This window comes from Erigeron canadensis, chromosome 8 (assembly GCF_010389155.1).
Source record: "Erigeron canadensis isolate Cc75 chromosome 8, C_canadensis_v1, whole genome shotgun sequence".
NCBI lineage: Eukaryota > Viridiplantae > Streptophyta > Magnoliopsida > Asterales > Asteraceae > Erigeron > Erigeron canadensis.
Genome location: NC_057768.1, coordinates 44,629,413 through 44,650,826, shown reverse-complemented (window position 1 = coordinate 44,650,826; position 21,414 = coordinate 44,629,413). Strand labels below are relative to the sequence as shown.

Sequence of the window (21,414 nt, the reverse complement as noted above, 5' to 3'; positions counted from 1 at the left end):
TCAAAATCATGGCTCTTTCAAAACCCACTATCTATCAATCACTTAAAATTTAAAAACCATTCTCAAGTCTCACCACCACCACCATCTTCGGCCAACCACCATCCCCCTCCTCCACCTCTCCTTCTCCACATCCTGAAGATGCCGATGTGATGGTTGTCGAAGTTGATGCCGATTGAAATGTTATAGTCGTCATCCGTAGCACCTAGCGGTGGTATCGCCAACCTGATCTTTGCCAAAGCCAATCGAAATAAAGAAACAATTATGATGTAATTTGATATGCTTTAAATTCCAAATTTTCATATGTTGAATATGCGTATCCATGGATGGACCAAATAATAGGTTTTAAAAATTTAAGAAACTTTATGTTGTAATTGCAGTAATAAAGATTGTTTTTTTTAATGAGATATATCCATGGTTAGATCTTTCAGATTAATACCAAGATTTAGTACATGAAGATGATAAGGATGCTGATGATAAGGAATCCACATAAGCAGTCAACATGAACATTTTAATGACACGTTAAGTCACATTGGTAGTTAACGGATGTCTGACGTTAAAAACTAACGATATTTCCTTTATTGAAAACTATTTGAGAATGTAGTTCTTTTAAAAATCAAAACTTAAATACATTCCCTTTGTTAGGAATTATGAACCTTTTTATATATTTAACCCTAAAATATATGCCAACTTTAGATCCGAACATAAACTATTTCCACTTTTTAAACGGATTAGTTCGTAAATTCGAATCCGTTAAACGGGAAATTCTTCGGGTCGACCAACTTCCTACCGTCGAAGCCGCCTACGCCACCATACGCAAGGAAGCCACTCACCATGTAACATTTGTAAAAATTAGACCCGTTTATCTTTTATTAAACGTGATTTAACGTGATTAATTAATTCCTGAACCGTTGACCTAATGTGTTGAATGGCAAATTTCTCTAGTAGTTTAAATAATTAATTCATTTGAAAATGAATTTATGACGTGCTTTTATGCCAAACGAGATCATGTGAATGTATTGATCGGGTTAGAACGTGAAATGATTTAATTGATAACTAGTAATGTGGTCGGGTGATCCATGGGTCAACCCATGACCCATGAACCAACCCTATCCACCTACCCAATCAACTCCTTCCACCCTCATCCATTCATTCAATCCTTCCATCCACCTATCTCTCTCTCTCACACACACACTTAATGCAAGGTTTTCATGTCTCCCTCTCTCTAGCAAATCATCATCATTAAATGTTGTTCTAACTACATTAGTCATAAATTCATCATCTTCATCATTATTTAACAATCATATTCAAAGATCAAAAGTCTAAGTGCAAGAAATTGGGTAATATAGCAAGAATTCGGGTTTTTGAGCTTGTTGGAGGATTCGGTAAGTTAGCCTAGTCTTGAATTCATCATTTCATGTTTATAAACTCATTTCTAGTCATATATGAGCAATATCGAGTCAAATTCCAAGTCAAACAATTAAAGGGGTAAAAATTAGGGTTCTTATGGACAAAGTGGGTCAAAACCGGGTTTTATACCCAAATGATGTTATGGGTCAAATTTTTGTAGCGGATATCTTTGAAAACACGTTTCTAGTCTAATACAAGTGGCTCATGGTCAAGTTTCGGGCCAATTCATACTAAAACTGAAAATTAGGGTTTTGGTTTATAAAAAATAAAATAAAATAGAATAGGTCAAAATAGAGAATTTTTGCAAATCTATGAATCTGATCGATTCTGATTGGGGATTTGGAATGGCTAGCGTTCATTTAAGTTCTTAAGCACAAAATCATGTTTCTGAATGCCTCAAATCGATCCCTTAGCTCGAATTTAGGGTTTGTAGCATGAAAGTCAAAGTTGACTAAAAGTCAACTGGTGGTGTTCTTCATTGTTCTGCCCAGAATGTTACCCAGATCGTCCCTGTTTTGAACCAGCGTACATTACGCCATTCTGGGCGCCCTTTACGCCCCCTTAACCCTGCACCAGCGTAAATACGCCCCAATTAAGCGTACCTTACGCCCCTCTCCATCTTTGATTTGAACATTACGCTTGAAACCCCCTGTTTACGCCACTCTGGACGCCAAAAACCCTGAAGATCCAGGCCACCGTAACCTACGGTGGTCTGGCCGTAGATTACGCTGGTCAGAACTATAACCACCGTAACTTACGGTGGTAGGACCGTAAGTTACGCCGCCTTGTTGAGGCCGATTTTCAGTCTTCTCTTCTAGCTTCTCCCTCTCTTCTTGCGTCTCGCGCAGTCCCATGTGGGCCCCTCTGTCTCTGCTGGAGTCGTGAGCTGTGGGGTGGCGTGGAGGAAGAACCCAAAAACTGTTTTGTTGACTAAAGAAAAATTGAACAATTTGAGTATATATATATATATCTATACGTGTATCTGCTTCTTTTCTTTCCTTTTTATTTCATTTCGGTTTCTACTTTGAGTTGGGCTTCCTCTTTGGGCCGATTGGGCTAACTCTTGAATTGGGACACTGATCCATTGAGGATCTAGTTTGGGTCGTTTAATGGGTCGAGTCGTATGCATACGTACATAGGTATATATATATGAAGAGTTATATACATATACCATACTCACGTTAATATAAAAATCGAGAAAAAGAACCTAATTTTATTTGTAATGGATAAACGTTAAGGTAATATACGTATATATATATAGACTTATGTATATATATATATGCATATGTATATATAAGTGAATCTATATATATATAAACCTAAATAACGCATTTGTATTAATACACGAATTATATGGATGTAAATATAGGTCGTGATCGTTGAAGATTTTCGGATACTCATAACTTATCAAGTATTTATAATCCAACATTTATTTGACAATACGAGGCAAATGTGAGTTTCGTAGCCCCTACGTTTACTTTATTTGGGGTGGAGAGTGTACTCGTTTGTTAAATACTTGTCGGTTGATACGATTGATTATTATATTGAGCGAGATGATAACTCCCTAATTGTTTGCTTGTGATACGTGTTATTGAAACGTTTATTACATATATATGCTCACGTAATGGATTGTTGAATCCACGTTATGGGTATTTCTATACTCACGTTATGGGTTGTTAAACTCACGTTATGGATTGTTAGATCCACGTTTTGGGTATCTTTATACTCACGTTATGGGTATCTATATACTCACGTATTGGGTTGTGGAGCCCGCGTTATTGAACGTTAATAATCCTCGTATAACGTTAACGGTTGTTAACCCGACACACTTGATTCTCCTTACTTAAACCTACAAACTCACCAACTTTATGTTGACTGTTTTTAGTACACTTTTCAGGTGAACAGGTGAATCAAAGACATGTTGGATGATGACTGATTGTTTGCATGCTAGGGTTGGACTTGGACCTTACTGTGGATCCGTGATTCACCATTCCCGCTTATGGGTTATGCTTAGGATCATATACCATCTTTTGTCCTCTCTTTTGTAAACGTTTGATGGTCGTGCTCCTTATGCATTTTTGTATGGTCTCGGAATTGTAACTTGATTAACATGTGTGGATTTCCAATCCATATAATGCATCTAGGTTTGTCTCTACTTAATTTCCATGTCGTGTTGTGCTTTTCTTGTGGCATCCCATTATTCCGCCTTGTTGGGGTGTTACACACCAGCACATTCTAGGAGCAACAACCAATGAGTCGGGCATAGCTTCCGGTTTGCTCACCAGAGAAATTGAAGGAAGCAGATTCATATCAAAGGGATCTTGCCCTTTCGACGGCACAAAAAAAGTGGCTGAACAAAGAGGATAAATCTCACCTCAACTGTGATGAGTGTGGCATGTTGAAACACACAAAAGAACAATGTTTCTGTCTTGTGATGGCACCAAAAAAGGCACCAAATCGACAAAAAACGAGAAAGAAAAGGAACTCACCGCCAACAATAAAAAAAAAATAGAAAACATGGAAAACACTAACATGGTAGCCGCACAATGCGGTGGTGATGACGACGGATGGTTATGGTGGGGCAGCGTCAAACGGTGTAAGAAATTGATGTAAAGAGGTTTGATTTAAAAAGGGAAATTGAGATATTTTATAATATAAGAAACTGATGGTGTAATCTAATATTAAGGTTTATGGTGATTCAATTCATTAAGGGTAGTTTGATCAATTCGCAAGTCCTATTTTTATATTTTTAAGATAAACCATCAATTAAGGTAATTAAAAAAGATAATTGATACGGAGTACATATTTTAGTTATTAATAGACAAAAATATATTAAGTGAGGTAAGTTAAACTTTAAAAATTAAAAAAATAGAGTAAATAAAAGTAAAAATAGGGAAGAGAGATTAGTCGTTTCTCTCTTTCTTTCTTCCTTGCACTCGTTGGTTCTCTTTCTCCCACTTACACAATGCATACACATATTACATACTGATATACATACACTGATGCACACACAAATTTCTCTTATAAAAAGGGGGAGAAACCAGGCACAATATATGGTCAATCGAATGATTTGAGCCAACTGACAATTAAATAATAAGAAATTAAAGGTACGTCCATATATTCTCTCAATACATCCAAATATATTAGTTGACCTTCTCTTGTGTAACTTGATTCGGGTCTGTAACTAATTAATTGCAGAGCTGAAAGAGAAGTATTAATAAGGCTATGGACGACTTTGATCGCAATAAGGTTAATAAAAGACCATTATTAATGGTAAATGATGAAGACAGATTGAGCGGTTTGCCAGACGAGCTTCTTCATCAGATCTTCTCTTGTATCGACACTAAATGTGTTGTTCAAACATGTTGTTGTCTTCGAGATGGAAGCTTTTCTGGAGATCCATGCCATATCTCACGCTTTTAAGTCAGGAATTTGCTTCATTACCCAAGTTTTCAAAATTCATTACCAAAGTTCTGTCTCGTCGTAACCATCAGATAGATAGATGTGTGTTCGGTAAAGTTAAGTTTTGATAGGGCATGTAGTCAGGTTTTCGTGAAAAGGATTGCACGTTACGCGTCTAAACACAAAGTCCAAGAACTAATTGTCAGTCCGGAAACCAACATGGGCAGTCTCCTCTCTGCCTCGTTAGGGGCTCCCTGTCTCTTAAACATTTTAGCTTTAGTAGTTTAGCTTTTTCTGCATTTTTCCATACACCCAAAACGCCTTGGGAATTTCCAGTTTTGGCTACTTTGCATCTCAGTAAAGTTACATTGCATGCCAATTACAAAGGACAGTCTGTTGATCTTTTCTCCAAGTGCGTGAACTTAAAGGACCTAACTTTGACTCGTTTCATATGTAACTATGCGGCAGTATTTGACATCATAACCCCTCGACTTGAAAACCTCATGCTTATTGACTGCTTGTATGCTCATGTCGACGTTGTCAATGTTATTTCACCTCAACTCAAGAATCTCACTGTGATCAATAGTTCAATCAAGTGCTTGAATGCACCTCCAGTAATTTCAAATAACTTTTGTTACGAAAATGCTCATCCATTACTGCAGTTACCTGAACATTGTTTTCACTCTCTTAACAAAGTGATTCTGATTTTAAAGTTAAGTGGTTCAAAGATGTCGTATAAGCTGAAAGATGCATGTGCGACTATTAACATGCTTCAGAAGCTCCACAGTGCCAGATTTCTCACGCTTTACTTGGACATTGTTGAGGTATATATGTATGTTGCTATATATTTGTACTAATTAATTATCAGTCATTTTAATTAGGTATCATCATATATATCCTACACTCTGAAGCACCCTAATAGTTTTACAAAAAGGGCAAACCTTGAGTTAATTAGAAGCTTCTATCAAACCAATATATTCATATAAATGCCAGATTTAACTCAGTAAATTAATGGCGAACAAATATCCACATAATTTGCTTAATTATATGCATACATGTTTGATTAACGTATATATTCATTTTCTGCAGTGCCTTTTCTCATTTCTGGACCTAGTTTCGCAACATCCTTCACCTTTTAGCAACTTAATTTGCTTGAAAATAGACTCCAGCAGGGAGGAAGCTTTCAAAGTAAAATGGTACTCTGAAGTTATAAACTACCTGCTTGAGAACTCTCCGAATGCCACATTCATCACAGAGGTATATAGACTTTCCTTGTTTCGACAACTTTTATTTTGTAAGAAGCGTGGGAACTCCTAAATAATTTATAATAACAAAAGGCTGGTGATCGAGTATTTGATATCATCTAGCTCATTGTAAATTTCAAACCATGCATTTTTCCCTGACTACTTTCCAGGAACCACCTGCAAAAGAAATGTTGGAGAAAGAGGCTTCAGAGCAGAAAGCCAAACTGATTGCAGAAATAACAAGTCGAATGAAGGAATGGCAGACCTCTGTTCAGCAGGAAAATTGGCAACATTTTACGAGAAAGCCTGCCATGGAACAAACCAAAGCATTGTTTGGGAACCTTGTGGCAGAACTACTACCGATATTAATGAGAAAGAAAAAAATGATGCAAACAGCTTCCAATAAGAGTACTGTTCAAATTGAGGCAGAACTGGCTCGACTGACAGCGAGTATCCAGACCTGTGTGAGGAGCCTGTATAATTTGTATCAGCAAGTTTACAAGAACTCTGAAGCCATTCATTCAAAGGAGATACAGATCATATTGTTATTGAAAAACTTGCCTACTCAACAGAGAACAGAATACTCTCGCCAACTTCAAGTAACAGAAATACTCGACAAACATCTGCTCTCAACACGACGTATGTTCCTGTAACCAACCATACATGTTCATCAATTAAATTTAGGTACTGTCTCATTCTAATTAAACGAAAGCCATAACTAGTATCATGCATTTTTCAGGGTTGCTGAAGATTGGGCGAAGAGATCGAGTTCACACAATATTTCATGTAAAATTAAAGGATATATAGAGTACTATGATCAGTAGGAATTGCACTTCATTTGATCTATCTCCTTTTTAGCAAAGTTTTACTAGATATGTTCTTGAACCTTAATTTTTATGGTTTATTGTTCTTATTGTCGTTGTCATGTGCATTAACTTATATAATGGTTATACATGATGACTATTTTTAAGCACTTGACAAAAAAAATTTCAGTATTTTTTATTAAATTATGCGGGATATGCGAGAGAATAATGACTAAACTTTACATATGAGTATATATTTTGAATGTAATTTGGTTAACCTTATAGAACAGACTGGTTTATTTTTTTATTTCTTTCTCTCTTTTGTTCTTTCCCTCTCCCACTCCCACTCCCACATACGGAGTATAATTCTTTAATCGTTATCATATACTTGTTAGATTTAAAGGGTTGTTTTTTCTAATGTCATTTGAAGATTTGTTTTCTTAATGTGTATTTAATATTTACCTATTTTTTTTCAATATGTATAAAAAAAATTAGTCTCATAGAGGTGGCAACGAAAATTCATTACTTATTATTAGGTCAAATCAAGTAAATATTACGAGTAAAAAATAATTATTAAAAAATATCCAGGTTGAACCCGGGTTAATTAAGTAATAAAAAACAAAGCCACATTGTTTGGGAAAAATGACAAAATTGTCTTGCTGTATTTTGAGAGTTCGGGTTCTCATTTCTTCAACCCAATTACCCAAGCTTTTCTCAACACAAGTATTTTACACCGATCCCAAACAGGCACCATTTTAATTAGCAGAATGATATATCTAAATCAATTTTTTGCTATCTACAACAAACGTACATATTATACTGCATAGTGTACAACTATATAAAGCGTGCATTGTTGTAGATGACAAAAACCTGTTGTAGATTTATCACTCCCCTTTAATTAGTAAAAGGAAAATCGCTATAAAACCGGAGTGAATAAATAGCCCATCAAGTATTCAACCTTCCATATCATTTTGGACCCACAATTATCAAATTAGCCCAATTACCCATCCCATCAAAACGGGTCAAAACCAAAACCCGACCGATATTTACAGTAACTAACAACACAAGACAGTTTGCCGCTTGTCTTCTTGAACCCTTGGCCCCTAAACCCTAACTATCACCCCCAACAAAAAAGCCACCATTTTTACAGCTTGAAAATAAGAATGAATGATAGCCCACTTTCATAGTATTTCGCCCGGACGATGTTCATCATTTCTCGCAATCTTGTTATGATGGGCAGAAAACTAAGAAACCCAACTCTCATTAATTATAATTACAGCTATAATAATAATAATGTAAGCCTTTTATTATCTTCATCTAAAACATCTCTATTTTCTCATAAAGATTTTATCTTTACCAATTCTTCATCATTGCAATCATCATCTTACACTTTCTTGTTTTGTGTTACTGGTTTTTTATGTTTATTTCGGTGCCCGTATTCAAGTAAGGCGTGGGACGATACCGGGCATGGTATCGATCAAGAATCTGTTTGTGATATTGTGAAAAATGAGAGATGGGATGATTTTAGGATCAATAAATTGTTGGGTTCTGATTTAGCCCCAATTTGGGTTTCAAAAATGTTGGTTCAGTTAAAGGATGAGCCTTTATTAGCTTTGAAGTTGTTTAAATGGGCCGAAAGCAGTAGACCGAATTTTCGTCATACCAGTGAAGGGTATTGTATTCTTGCTCACATTTTGTTTTTTCATAGGTTTTATAGTGATGCTTATTGTGTTTTGAGAGATTTGGTTAAATTGAGTCGATGTTTGCCCGGTCATGATGTGTTTGATGTAATGTGGGAGACTAGGAATACTTGTCGGTATGGTTGGGGAGTTTTTGATACATTGTTTAATGTGTTAGTTGAGTTAGGGAGATTTGAGGATGCAAACGAGTGTTTTTTGAAAATGAGAACGTTTAGAGTTCTTCCGAAAGCACGTTCTTGTAATTTACTTTTAGGTAGATTGACTAAAATGGGCAACGGGGAGGGATCGAGAAAGTTCTTTAAGGAAATGATGGGGGCTGGTATTAAGCCTTCAGTATTTACTTATAATATTATGATTGATTATTTGTGTAAAGAGGGTGACATGGAAGGTGCACAAAGGCTTTATGCTGATATGAAAGTGTTGAACATTACACCGGATGTTGTTACTTATAATTCACTTATTGACGGGCATGGTAAGCTTGGGCAGTTAGATGAATCAATTTGTATATATAATGATATGATAAACATCGGCTGCTTTCCAGATGTGATCACATACAATGCGTTGATAAATTGCTTTTGTAAGTTTGGGAAAATGCCACAAGCTTTTGAGTTTCTTCATTCTATGAAGAAAAGCGGCCTAAAACCGAATGTTGTAACTTACAGTACCTTTATTGATGCTTTCTGCAAAGAAGGAATGATGCAAGAAGCAATCAAATTTTTCATGGATATGAGACGTGTTGGTCTTATTCCTAATGAATTCACGTATACCTCGTTAGTTGATGCAAATAGTAAAGCGGGTCGTATGGAGGAGGCTGTAAAGTTGATTAAGGAGATGTCTGAGGCAGGTATTACAATTAATACAGTTACATGTACAGCGTTGCTTGATGGGCTCTGTAAAGAAGGTAAAATGAAAGAAGCGGAGGAATTATTTACAGAAATGCTGAGGACAGGTGTGTCCCCTAATTTAATAAGCTATACTACCCTTCTTCATGGGTACATTAAATCCAAAAATATAAGTAAGGCTATGGATGTTTGGGAACAAATGGAAACCGAAAACTTCAAGCCAGACTTGTTGCTATACGGTACAATTATTTTAAGACTCTGCAATGACAAAAAATTTGAAGATGCTAAGGTTCTTCTTGAGAAAATGAAGAAAAGTGGTACTGATGCTAACTTTGTGATGTACACAACAGTTATGGATGCATATTTTAAATCTGGACAACGAACAGAAGCTCTTAATTTGCTTCAAGAGATGAATGACATGGGCACAAGCCCATCGGTTGTGACATACTGTGTGTTAATTGATGGTTTGTGCAAACTTGGTTATGTCCAAGAGGGTCTAGACCATTTTTATAAGATGACGGATCTTGGATTGGAACCAAATACGATTGTTTATACAGCTCTAATTGATGGCCTTTGTAAATCTGATAAACTAGAGTTGGCTGTGAAATTGTTTGATGGAATGTTGGGAAAGGGTTTGATTCCAGATATAACTGCTTACACGTGCTTGATTGATGGGAACTTAAAACATGGGAATGTTGATGAAGCTCTCGATTTGAGGAACAGAATGGTAGAAAGCGGTATACAGTTTGATCTTTATGCATATACTTCGTTGATTTGTGGCCTTTGTAGATGTGGCCGAGTGGTGGAAGCAAGAATTTATTTTGATGAGATGATCACAAATGGTGTTCATCCGGATATTATTATCTATGGGTGTCTTGTAAAGAAATACTATGAACTTGGTGATACAAGAGAAGCCGAAGAATTACATAATAAGATGGTTGGAAGGCAAGTTATGAATGGTGTTAGTGACTAGGATGATCACGAATATGATATAAAAAATTTGGGAAATATTTCGTTGCTTGCAGCTTGGCACGTGTGGGTGTCATGATATCTGAATTCAAATCCATATGTTGGCTTATGGAAAATCTGCTATTGACTTCAGTCATAGGCAATGATATTTGGAATAAAAATTCAAATTTGGACATATGGAAACCTGATTTATACAGATTGGAGTCGTATAACTTTGGATCAAGCCTTCTTCGGCCCTCAACTAAGGTATGGTAGTAATCATGTTCTCATCCTTTATTAGTAACAAGTCAGAGTGGATTAGTGGAAGGTTTTTGAAATTTACCTAATTTTTTGAGCCTTCTGGGACTTGTGAGTTTCTTTTGTGAATATTTACTGAAAACTCTGTATCTCTTTTTATCACATAGGCACATAGCTACTGAATTTGTCTGGAAAGAGGTGCCCCGAATCCCACTGATTAACAGGTGAATTTATGTCACTTGTTAAATTATTTGCCTGCTCAATTAGTTCTGCTTGTAACTTTGTATGGGTGAACCGAAGAATATTGGCTTTGGCTGTCATTATTTAATGACTTGAGCGATTAGCAAATTGAGGTGTTCTGTGAACCAATCTGTATACCGTATCATTATAACTCTTTCAGATCTGGCTATATGTTATTCTGTCTCTTTAATCCTGCCATACGAAAAGACAAATGTTTTTGTTAGTTAGTAAGTATTGTGTTTTCTGAAGGACATATACTAATTGACAGAAGTTTTACTGTATGTAACTGAAATGAAGTTATTATTTGCTACTATACAGAGTAAATAAGCAACCTTTATAGTAATTTTCTGTCGAACAGCCAATGTAGAAGAATCAGGTAGTTCAGTTACTGTAGTATTATACAATCCTTAGAGATAAGTGAAGCGCACAGAAAACAAATCCTTTTAGTATCATTAAAACGTATAGACCTAAGCCCCAAAACTAGGTAGAGGTAAGGTCTATCTACATCTTAACCTCCCCTATACACCGTCAAGGTATTGGGGCCCCAAACCCATGGAAGATGGCAGTGGGCAGTTCCTTTTCTTTAAAACGTATAGAACTAAGCCATTTGGTCAAGGCTCTTTCTTCTTTGCTAACAGTGTTGCCCTGTTATTTTTTTTAAGAGCTGTATTCATTTGTACCCACCCAGCAGTCCCTTGGCCTACCATTAAATCATTAATTGTGATTCTGGATTTATTCGTATTGTTCATAAATACAGTTGCGACCAAGAATGGACAATGTTAGATTTAGGACTTGAATACCAAGGAATTCATACATAATAGCACATACATAAATATGGATACTATGTTACATCCTCTTAAGAATACGAGGGAAAACAAAACGGAAATTCTTTAGAACATTTCCAGTATGCTTGTGAACCATGGTTTTCACTTCAATCTACATGGCGGGTATATTCTAGAATGCTTGAAGTATAGCTCTTCCTAAGCTGTTAACTGCTGGATTGACCAGCAGTTAAGGATGGTAAAAAATACAAAGTAATAAAGAAATGAAATCAAGCACTGCTTAATGGATTTATATAGTGATTCTCACTATCTGGTTTTAAAAACATTTGGTGCATGGCTAGTATGTTTCATAGTGTGATGCTATTGTAGATTTAGTCTTTTCTTTGCAAACATAGGGCAAGTTTACCATAATGCTATGTACTTCATTACGTGGAGTGCTGCAACGTCTCCATGTTAAGGGCGCATATTAATTGCAAGATTCTTTTTAACCTTTAAGTAAAAGTGGCAAATAGTTGGGGTGGGTTGGATTGCTTAGTGAGCTGACATGGGTAATGGTTGAGCATGGTTTCTTTATATTTGTAGAATTGGTCAAGTAGGTCATGGATATAAAAAGGTTGGGTTGGGATTGTTTGACCTATTGGGTCGTAAATCGTAATACCCAACTATCAACCTATTTAGTCCTTGGTCATGTTTGTGCTACCCATAACGACCCAAATTTTAAAAACCATGGGTTAAATAGGCTCATTTTATTTTACTGGTCTTGTAACCCTGAATTAGCTATGTATGATTTCGCTCTTTTTGATGTAGTAAGAGGAAGAATGAGGGATTGTTTGGTTGTGGGTTTGAATGGAATTAAGGGTTGTGATCAAAGCGAGGAAGGATCCAAGAGCTCAAATCTCATCTTCATAATTTTAAGACCCTTTTGGCTTTTCTTCAAATAGGAATGGCCCCACAAGATAAACGTTTTCTATAATGGTTTAAATATGGGTCGACCTTGCTATCTTAATTTTCAACTAAGATGCCCTAAGTGCCCTGTCTAAATCCTGACAATGAATACGTGATGTTGATTCTTTTGAATTCGCTTTAAGTTTATTATAATGTTCTTGAACACAAAACATGGAAATTTTTTCTAATCAAAGTGATTTCTTATGTCTGCAGTGTAAAAATTGAAGCTTCTATTCAACCTAATTGGCATTCATTATTCTTTGGCATATAACCCATTTTGGGATCTGGTATGTATTAGTTTCAATATACATTCATATGTGTGTGTGTGTGTGTTTGTGTGTATATATATACAATATACATACATTTTCTTCTTTGAAAAGGCTTTAAGGTTACAATTATTTGTCTATTGTCTCATCAAACTTAAAATAGATAGCCCATGACTGGTTTGGGTTGTAAACAGTTTCTTATTAGTCTTTGTTGAAGAGGAATTTAATTGCTTGAAATAATCAAAGGGTCGAACCATGTGTCAAGCCAAATCAGTAGCGTCTGATGCTGTCTGCTAAAAATAATTTAAACATTGTGAGTTTATTTGTGGTCTTAGGTATCTGTGAAGCTCATGCTGGAGGGAAATCAAAACAATGGCATATGATACCTTCCTGAGTGCAATCAGGAAGGTTTTGGGCTTTTGGCAGCTAAATGATTTGTTGCTATCGGAAATAAAAGGAATCATTGCCATGCCATATGATTCTACTGTCGGGACTTGCAGTGGTTGTCTGAAGATTAGCCATTTAGGGATCCAAGCCCACTGATCATTGAAAATGCTTCATGGTTGGTTTTCTTCTCAACTTGGTGGGAAAGTCTTCAGTCACGTTTTTGTTTTTATGGCCATGAAATAAATCATTTGGAAAAGTAGATTACATTACAGAGATTCACAGCTATATGAAAATGGAAAGTTAAGATTCATATGAATGCTTCATATATTTCCTGTTTCTGAAGATAAACATATATTGAAAAGTTCACATGGTTTTCGCATTCAAGAAGTTTCAAGATTAGGATTGATGAATCTTTCAAAACGTGTGTGAGTTAGGGTGCATCTTTTCTTTTTCCAAACTCGTCTTGCGTTGCAATTTTTTTAAAAATAGATATCAAGTGTATTGCGTGATATTTCTATTAACTAAAAAATTTTCTGATTGAAGACTAATATGCTTAAAACTTTTTTAAGTTGTAAATTTTGTAGTGGATTTTCCATATGAAAATATGGTCCAAAATTTGTTACGAGCTGAGTCACTTTCAAGCTCGAGTTTGACCAGATTATCAAATTAAATGAGAAAAAGTAAAGAAAAGTATTTGTTTTTTGGACTCCAAAAAGAAGATATACCACAAATTTTTTCAAATTGCAGGGTAAAGATTGTAGAAGAAAAAAATTATTTATTATATATATTTATTTTTTAAATTTATATTATAAAAAGTAAAAATATAGAGTAAATTACATTTATCGTCCCTGAAGTTGGCACGTTTTTTCACTTTCCGTTCCTGAAGTTGGCACGGGCAAATGACATTAATACCCTCACGTGTTTAGCACGTGCGTATGTTAACGGCAAAAAATAAACGCCGTCTAAGGGAAGGACCTTGATTGCAAAATGTTTCCAACTTTAAGGTTAAAATTGTAACTTTTTTAACATTTAGGATGAAAAGTGAAAAACCTGACAACTTCAAGGACGAAAAGTGTAATATACCCTAAAAACTAAGGTCGCGTTTGGTTCACAGAATTTGATGGAATTGGAATTGAATTCCATTCCTTAGTGCGTTTGGTTGCACAAAGAAGATGGAATCTCATTCCATAGGAATGTAAACATTCCATCATTTGATGGAATCTCCATTCCTTGGGGATGGAGGAAGGAACATCACTTGAATTTTTAAAAAATCAAAAATATTCCGTCAAATTCCAATTCATTTGAAAAATTTCATTCCTTCCCAAAACATTCTGTGAACCAAACGCGCCCTAAAAGTCTTTTTTAAACTTGACCAAACACCCCTAACTTGGAATGACTTTCATTTCATCCATCGAGACTTAATAGATGTCAGCAAAAGGGTAAATCTGTAAATTCAGAAGTACTGATACCCCAACAAAAGTAGTTGGTCGGTCTGGTCTGTGCTGGTTTGGGAAACGGTAAGGAGAACAGTCACAGGCTCGGAAAATCCCATTTCTAAAGCTCAACCTCAGCCTCAGGTTTGGACTTTCCCCCTCCCTGTTCCTCAAAAGTGTGTGTATATATATATATGTATCCATTTCAAATTCAATTCAAAAAAAAGTTACCATTTTTCCTAAACCCCATCATATTAATAACACAATCTTTTTCGTTGATTCATTTATGCATTCTCATATTCATTATTTTAGTCAAATCTTTGACCTTGATGCATTACAGCAAGATTTATTAGGGTTTTGTTGGTAAATTTGGGGGCTTTTTCATTTCTTATTATATGTTAAAAGTGAAGATCTTTGTTGGAATTTTGATAGATGGGAAGTAGGGTTCCAGTTCAACAATATAATCTGAGATCAGCTGATTCATATATAGACCATCCTGATGATACTTCTTCTTTACATGATGATCTCAATACTGTTGATGGACGTTCCGGTGAGATTATCGAACCCATGGTTGACCGCGATACTATTACCGATGATAACCTAGACAATGAAGTTGACTCTGCTACTGCTGTGAGTTTCAAATATCTCCATTTGATATAATTGATATGATTAATGTGGATAGAATAACAACATATTTATAAGTTAAAATTGTTATAAAGGGAATTAAAAGCCAACTTTTAGTCTTTGATTGTGTTTTTTAAGGATAAAATAATGCATTGTTTCAAAAGAGAGATGGGGAAAAGTATGTTGTTGGACGTTAACTTTTGATTAATACGTTAATATGTAAGATAAACAAATTTCTGAGTTTGTTTTTCGTAATGTAGGAACGTATGCACGAAAGCTACCAGAATACTATGCCACTTCATAATGTAGGGGTGGATGGAGGTCATTCGAGCCTTCTTACTAACGGGCCTTTGATAAATGGTAATCTCAAGCTGTAACTTGTGTTTGCCTTATGCAAAATGTGATTAAACGAGTCAAAAAGTTTTATCTGGCTGCTTTGTTTTTTGTAGATATTTCACCGATAGAAACTGCAAAAGCAAGATTTATGGATTTCATTGTCGATAATTTCATTAGCACTCATGTAGTTGAAGCTACTGAGTCTGAGACTGATGGTATATCACAACCCATGGAAGAGAAAGTTTGCAAGAGGAAAGGACAAGATGTTCGATATGAAGGCGATCCGCAGTTTGTCCTGCCATTGATGTATGTGGCAAATATGTATGACACTTTGGTTAATGAAGTAAATGTGAGACTTCTTACATTGAATGGCTGGCGTGAAAAATCATTTGGAGTAGGACTTGAAGCTGCAGGTGGTTTGTATAGGAAACTTGCAAAAAAATTTCCAAAAAAAGGTGTTCATATTTTTTATCTATTTATTTTGGTGTTCTTTAGTTTGTAAATACTTAGTAACAGAAACTTATCAATTCATGGAGAGCAGGCTCATGTTCATTCAAAAGACGGGAACTAGCAACGTCTTTTGAAACAAGGTCTAGATTTCCTGAACTAGTGATACAGGAGGAGAAGCGAATTCGATTTATTGTGGTCAATGGTTTGGCTATTATCGAGAAACCGACTATTGCAAATATAGATGATGCAGAGTGGTAAAAGTTAACTACTGTAGTTTTTTCAAGTAATTATCATTAACATTTAGAAATGAGGCTCAAAATCTAAGATTGTAATTTCATTATGTGATTCAAGTAATTGTGATTGAATGTAGGTTCAAGAGGTTGACTGGTCGAGGTGATGTAACTGTCTCTCCTTGTGACTACAAGTTTTATGCTCCGAGACACAAGTATAGGCGTTCTGGATCAACCTCTGGTTCAAGTGTTCCTGGTTTTCCTGTAAGTTCAATGCTGTAGTTAGAGGTGGCAGTGGGTTGGGTAAGGGGTAAAAAAGAGTTGGCCCAAAATAGGTAATTTGGGATTAACCAAGACATCGTCTGTCCAAATTTATATAAATAAATAGTCTGTCCAAATAATATTTTGAATAAAATGATTAACGCAGTTTTATTCATTAAAATGATCAACCCGTTGACCCATTACCTTTCAGGCTAATTCTTTAATGGTCCTCCCATTAGAGATAAAACATAATGTAAATCCATTCATAAGTATATGGGTTTGAATCGCCACCTCTACTTATTGTAATAACGTCTTGACTTGATTTGTATCCTTCTAATGTCTAAGGTAAATGCTAATATATCTCTCGACACGTCATTTAGACTTTCCCTGATGCTGATAATTCTTCTCCGATGTCAATAAATCAAGGATATCGGTCTCTTACTGAAGTAAGATTCATTCCTTCATTTATATATAAAAACATTTATGGAAATATGGATTGGTTCATTTATCATAAAGTTATGTGTTTTGTTTTTGTTTTTTTAATCTTTTGTGAACGATTTTATTCAGCAGCAGACATTATCAAAACAGCATATTCCAAGTCTTCCACACCAAGGTCAATTTGATATTGTGAACCAGAACCATCAATCTATGAGTCACGGTCAAAGTGGTCAGTATTCTCATCACAACCAATGTGGTTCGTCGTCACACCTTCCTGAAATTGGGCACACTCAGGGTTCTGCTTCCCTTTCTCAACAGATGGCTTGTTTACAACCACTCAGTCACCTTGGAGGGCGCTTGCATGTACTGGTGATGTTTCTATAATATATTATGTTCTATAACTCTGAGTTCAATATTTGAATTAGGATCATTCTCTATCAATAAATTGAGGGCTTCCTTCACTCATCTTAATTCGTGAACTGTTTTTGTTATAGCCAACAAGCCTTGCTAAGTTCTGTGATGAATGTGGTACTCCGTATATGCGTGAGACTTCCAAGTTCTGCTCAGAATGTGGTACAAAGAGGCTAGGAATATGATGAGCTACATTTGTGTATGTCTGTTCTATCAGTTTATTTATACAACCATTGTAAGTTAAGTTATGTGCATTCTTTTGTAATTTTGCCTCTTAATTACTTGCTTAGAAAAATTTATACGTGTCTGCATTGTCTTTTTGTGTTATTGCAGGGGAGGCTAAACCATATATGGTAACAGAGTTTGTATGTATAGTTGTATAATTGTGATAGATCTGAGTAGTGGGTTTTAAGCTTGTAATCTTTTGTTGTGTTCCATCTCGAGTTATTTGGTAGGAACTATAAATATTTGAACACGAGATGCTTAAAGGATTAAATGACCGAGATTGGTCCACCCTGTAACTGCCTTAGAAAACCCTGAACATGGAGAATAGGTCTCTGTTATAGACCTGCTGGCTAAAATTAGTTTGCAGTTTTAAATTATTCAAGAATTTCATTTTGACTTCTTTGAACCTAGATTTTTTGAAGGTCATTACTACAATTCTGTAATTCTCAAATTATAAAACTTGCTAGGGGTACTTTTTAATTATGATTTGTTTATAAGTATCATTATTATCATCATAATATAAGTATTCAATATAAAGGCACAATATGATTTGGGCCAACCTGCCATATGATAGTTATTGAGAAATTATTAATCCTTCTAACCAAATAGCCTAAGAGTCCTCCTAATCATAAGATGATGACAAGTGGTAAAATCAAAAGATAAGATCAGAAAAGAGAATTAGTGGAATCCACATATCACCATTTTATAGTTTTAGGAGGATTATATGTGTTCTGTATTAGTTAAATTTGGCAACTCAGTACAACTGAGTTGTCATGAATAAAGTGCATTTGGGCCAATCTATCACACAATGACCGTTGATTGACCTTGAAATTTGCAGTACCCCCAAGCCCGAACCCAGAGGTAATAAATCCCTTCATTTCTTCCATATCAATTGTTTAAATTCATCATTATATACTAATTGTCAGTATTTGGATTGTCTAACAGACACCTTGAACCAGCTACCCATAACACGTTTCCAGTAGTCCATTCCTTCTTAACATGAGGGAACAAGTTAATTGATTCCCGATGGCCTGATGTTGTTAAGAACCTTCCGCTCTCATTCAGAAATAACTTTTAACACCATTGAAAAAGTAAAAGCTGATCTGGTGATAAGGATTATAGACGCTGCGACTGAGATTAAAGGTGTGTTTGACTCACTCTTTGCTACCTTTGTGGTTAAAGATACAAACGTTTTAGACCACGAACATCGTTTAGAGCGTGATAATGTTATACAAAAGATCCGGGACATTAAAAGAGGACATTTTAGAATAATACATCAGTAGTACCAAAAGAAGATAAGAGTGTTGGGTTTGATTTAAAGGTACGAGAATTACTTGATAGACTTGTAGGAGATCAAAAGCGACTAGATGTTATCTCTAGCGTTGGCATGGGAGGACTTGGTAAGACGACTCTTGCTAAGAGACTTTATTATGAAACTTATGTAGTATGCCACTTTTATAATCGTGGTTGGGTTATGGTTTGTCAAACGTATCAGAAGAGGGATTTGTTGCCTAGCATATGCAGTTTTCTTTCGGTCATGGATAAAGATGAAGGCATGAGCACTGAAAAGTTGCATGAAGTACAAATGGTCAAAGGGAAGCGTTATCTTATTCTCATTGATGATATATGAGATGTAGAGGTTTGGAACGATGTAAGGATCTGTTTGCCCGGTGATGACCTTGGATGCAGAGTTTTGTTAACTAGCCAACTAATGAATGCGGCCTTGGATATGAAACCAGACAGTTCGTCTCATTTGCTTTGTTTTTTAACTGAGAGAAGTTGGGATCTATTGCAACAAAACGTGTTTGCAGAAGATAAAACTTGCCCTAAATATCAAAAGCAAACTGGAAAGCATATTGCTGGACGATGTTGTGGGCTTGCCCTCGAGAATTTGTGATATCCGGGCTTCTTGCAAAGACAGATAAATCAGTTGAATTTGGGACTCGAGTTTTATTTCAAGTTCGAGTTACAGGACTGTAAAAGTGAACACCATTACGCCAAAGCGATAGGAGGAGATATGTATATATTGCAATCTCTTGGTTATATTACTTGCAGGATGGCTACAAATTACTGTACAATGTAAGTTATATGTGTGTCTATAGCATAATTACTTTCAGATTAAACATAATAATACAACTATACAAGTATACAACTACTTACTCGTGCTTTATAGAAGTGTTTTTCTTTACTAGGTTTTGTTAATGATAAAATAAACAGTACAAGAATTTTACCTTCACATATCTCCATGATAGAGAAAAAGGAAAAAATACAAAAAATATTTTTTACTATGGTTATAAACACGGTATGTGTAGGTATATAATTAGCTAAAGATATTATCGTATATTTTTGACTTCTCAGGAGTTTGATTAATAGGCTTCTATTGATAGGAGTCGATCTTATTAAATCATCATATCAAGAGATGGAGGTACTGCTATTTCATGGCGTTCTCAAAAGCAAACATTCGTTGCAACATCGTCAAACCATGCCGAAATCATTGCACTCCATCGTCAAACTAATTTTGTATTATTGTGGGCTGGAATATGAAAAAGTCCCAACTCCTATTTACAAGATAATGCAGCTTGTGTCGCATAGATGAAAGAAGGATACATCAAGAGTGACATAACAAAACATATACCTCCAAGTTTTTTCTCATACACTCAAGACCTCATAAAGAAAAACCAAATTGAAAATGAAACACGTTCAATCCAGCAACGACTCGGTGGATCTTTCCACAAACGCGTTTCCTATAACAATTTTCAGAAAACATGAATATGACTTTGAAATGTGTTATCTTAATGTGCGGGGGGGTCAAGTGTATACCACACTTCTTTTCCCTTAGCTAAAGTTTTTTCCCTTTGATATTTTCAATACTGAGGTTTTTAACAAGGCAGTCTAAGATTGAAAGGAGTGGTGCCAACTTTGGCCGACTCTCGTCCCAAGTCACCATAAGTCACCCCCCACACCACCCCCTTGCCCGACTTGTGTTTTGCCCGACCTCCACAGCTCGCCCCTTTGTGATCCAAAGTCAGTCAAAGTCGCCCTGAACACCACCACACCACCCCCCTTGCCCAACTTGTGTTTTGCCCGACCTCCACAGCTCGCCCCTTTGTGATCCAAAGTCAGCCAAAGTCGCCCTGAACACCACCACTCCCCCCCCCCCCCCCCCCCCCCCCGGCCGACTTCTCCTAAATACACCCATTTTTACTTTTTTTACATACAACACTCTCCTACCCCACATGCCACAAGTCGCCCCACTCTTCAAAATCCACTCATTTCCACCTTTTTTTAAAGGCAACTCTTCTTACACCACATGACACATGGTGCAAGTCACCCCTCCCTCTTTTTCTTCCCACTCTTCTTAGTCTAAGTTACGGTTTGAACTCTAATGTGATATTGTAACTATTTATCCTTTTTAAGTTTCTACTATCATTCTCAAAAATGGATTTTCTTTATAATTGAAGTTGAGTATTTGAAGAGGTTGTCACCAAACCCAAAATTTCCGTTAAAAAAAAAATAAACTGGTTCTAATTGAAATAAAACAAGTATTAAAATAAGACATAAAACAATTTTTTTTAACTGAAAATCATTGTAAATTATAGTGTATATATTTGTGCTTGATGAACATTTTAGGAATTGTTTTATCATGTTTCTAGTCTTTATCTATTTTACTTTTAATACTTGTTTTATAACAAAAATTAGTATAGTAGTTTGTTTGTATACGAAGTAAGGCTATAATACACTTTTTACATCGATCCATCACGCACCCAATGTACGCGCGTGTT

General features: G+C 35.7%; 2 protein-coding genes and 1 pseudogene across 6 annotated transcripts; all 3 read left to right on the top strand.

Moving 5' to 3' along the window:
• Positions 1 to 7,962: 7,962 nt before the first annotated feature.
• On the top strand, positions 7,963 to 13,585 carry LOC122611221 (putative pentatricopeptide repeat-containing protein At2g02150). Its single transcript, XM_043784206.1, has 4 exons — positions 7,963 to 10,613; positions 10,772 to 10,828; positions 12,785 to 12,858; positions 13,173 to 13,585. The coding sequence occupies exon 1, from the start codon at positions 8,059 to 8,061 to the stop codon at positions 10,369 to 10,371; it is 2,313 nt and encodes a 770-aa protein (XP_043640141.1). The 5' UTR covers positions 7,963 to 8,058; the 3' UTR covers positions 10,372 to 10,613; positions 10,772 to 10,828; positions 12,785 to 12,858; positions 13,173 to 13,585.
• A 1,117-nt stretch (positions 13,586 to 14,702) lies between these two features.
• Positions 14,703 to 20,284, top strand: LOC122611222 (uncharacterized protein At2g02148). Of its 5 annotated transcripts, XR_006325483.1 has the most exons (12): positions 14,706 to 14,801; positions 15,090 to 15,287; positions 15,542 to 15,641; positions 15,731 to 16,072; positions 16,159 to 16,321; positions 16,438 to 16,561; positions 16,939 to 17,004; positions 17,126 to 17,365; positions 17,491 to 17,642; positions 17,741 to 18,493; positions 18,578 to 19,711; positions 20,020 to 20,284. XR_006325483.1 is itself a non-coding variant. In XM_043784207.1 (9 exons), exons 2-9 carry the CDS (start codon positions 15,090 to 15,092, stop codon positions 17,590 to 17,592), a joined length of 1,335 nt encoding a protein of 444 aa, XP_043640142.1. In that variant the 5' UTR covers positions 14,706 to 14,801; the 3' UTR covers positions 17,593 to 17,651. The 5 variants fall into 5 exon arrangements, 1 of the variants encoding a protein (XP_043640142.1); XR_006325485.1 differs by lacking the exon at positions 20,020 to 20,284 and having other exon boundaries at positions 14,703 to 14,801; positions 17,126 to 17,359; positions 18,578 to 19,820; XR_006325482.1 differs by lacking the exon at positions 20,020 to 20,284 and having other exon boundaries at positions 18,578 to 19,820.
• LOC122610947 lies at positions 18,667 to 19,820 on the top strand (annotated as a pseudogene).
• Positions 20,285 to 21,414: the final 1,130 nt, after the last annotated feature.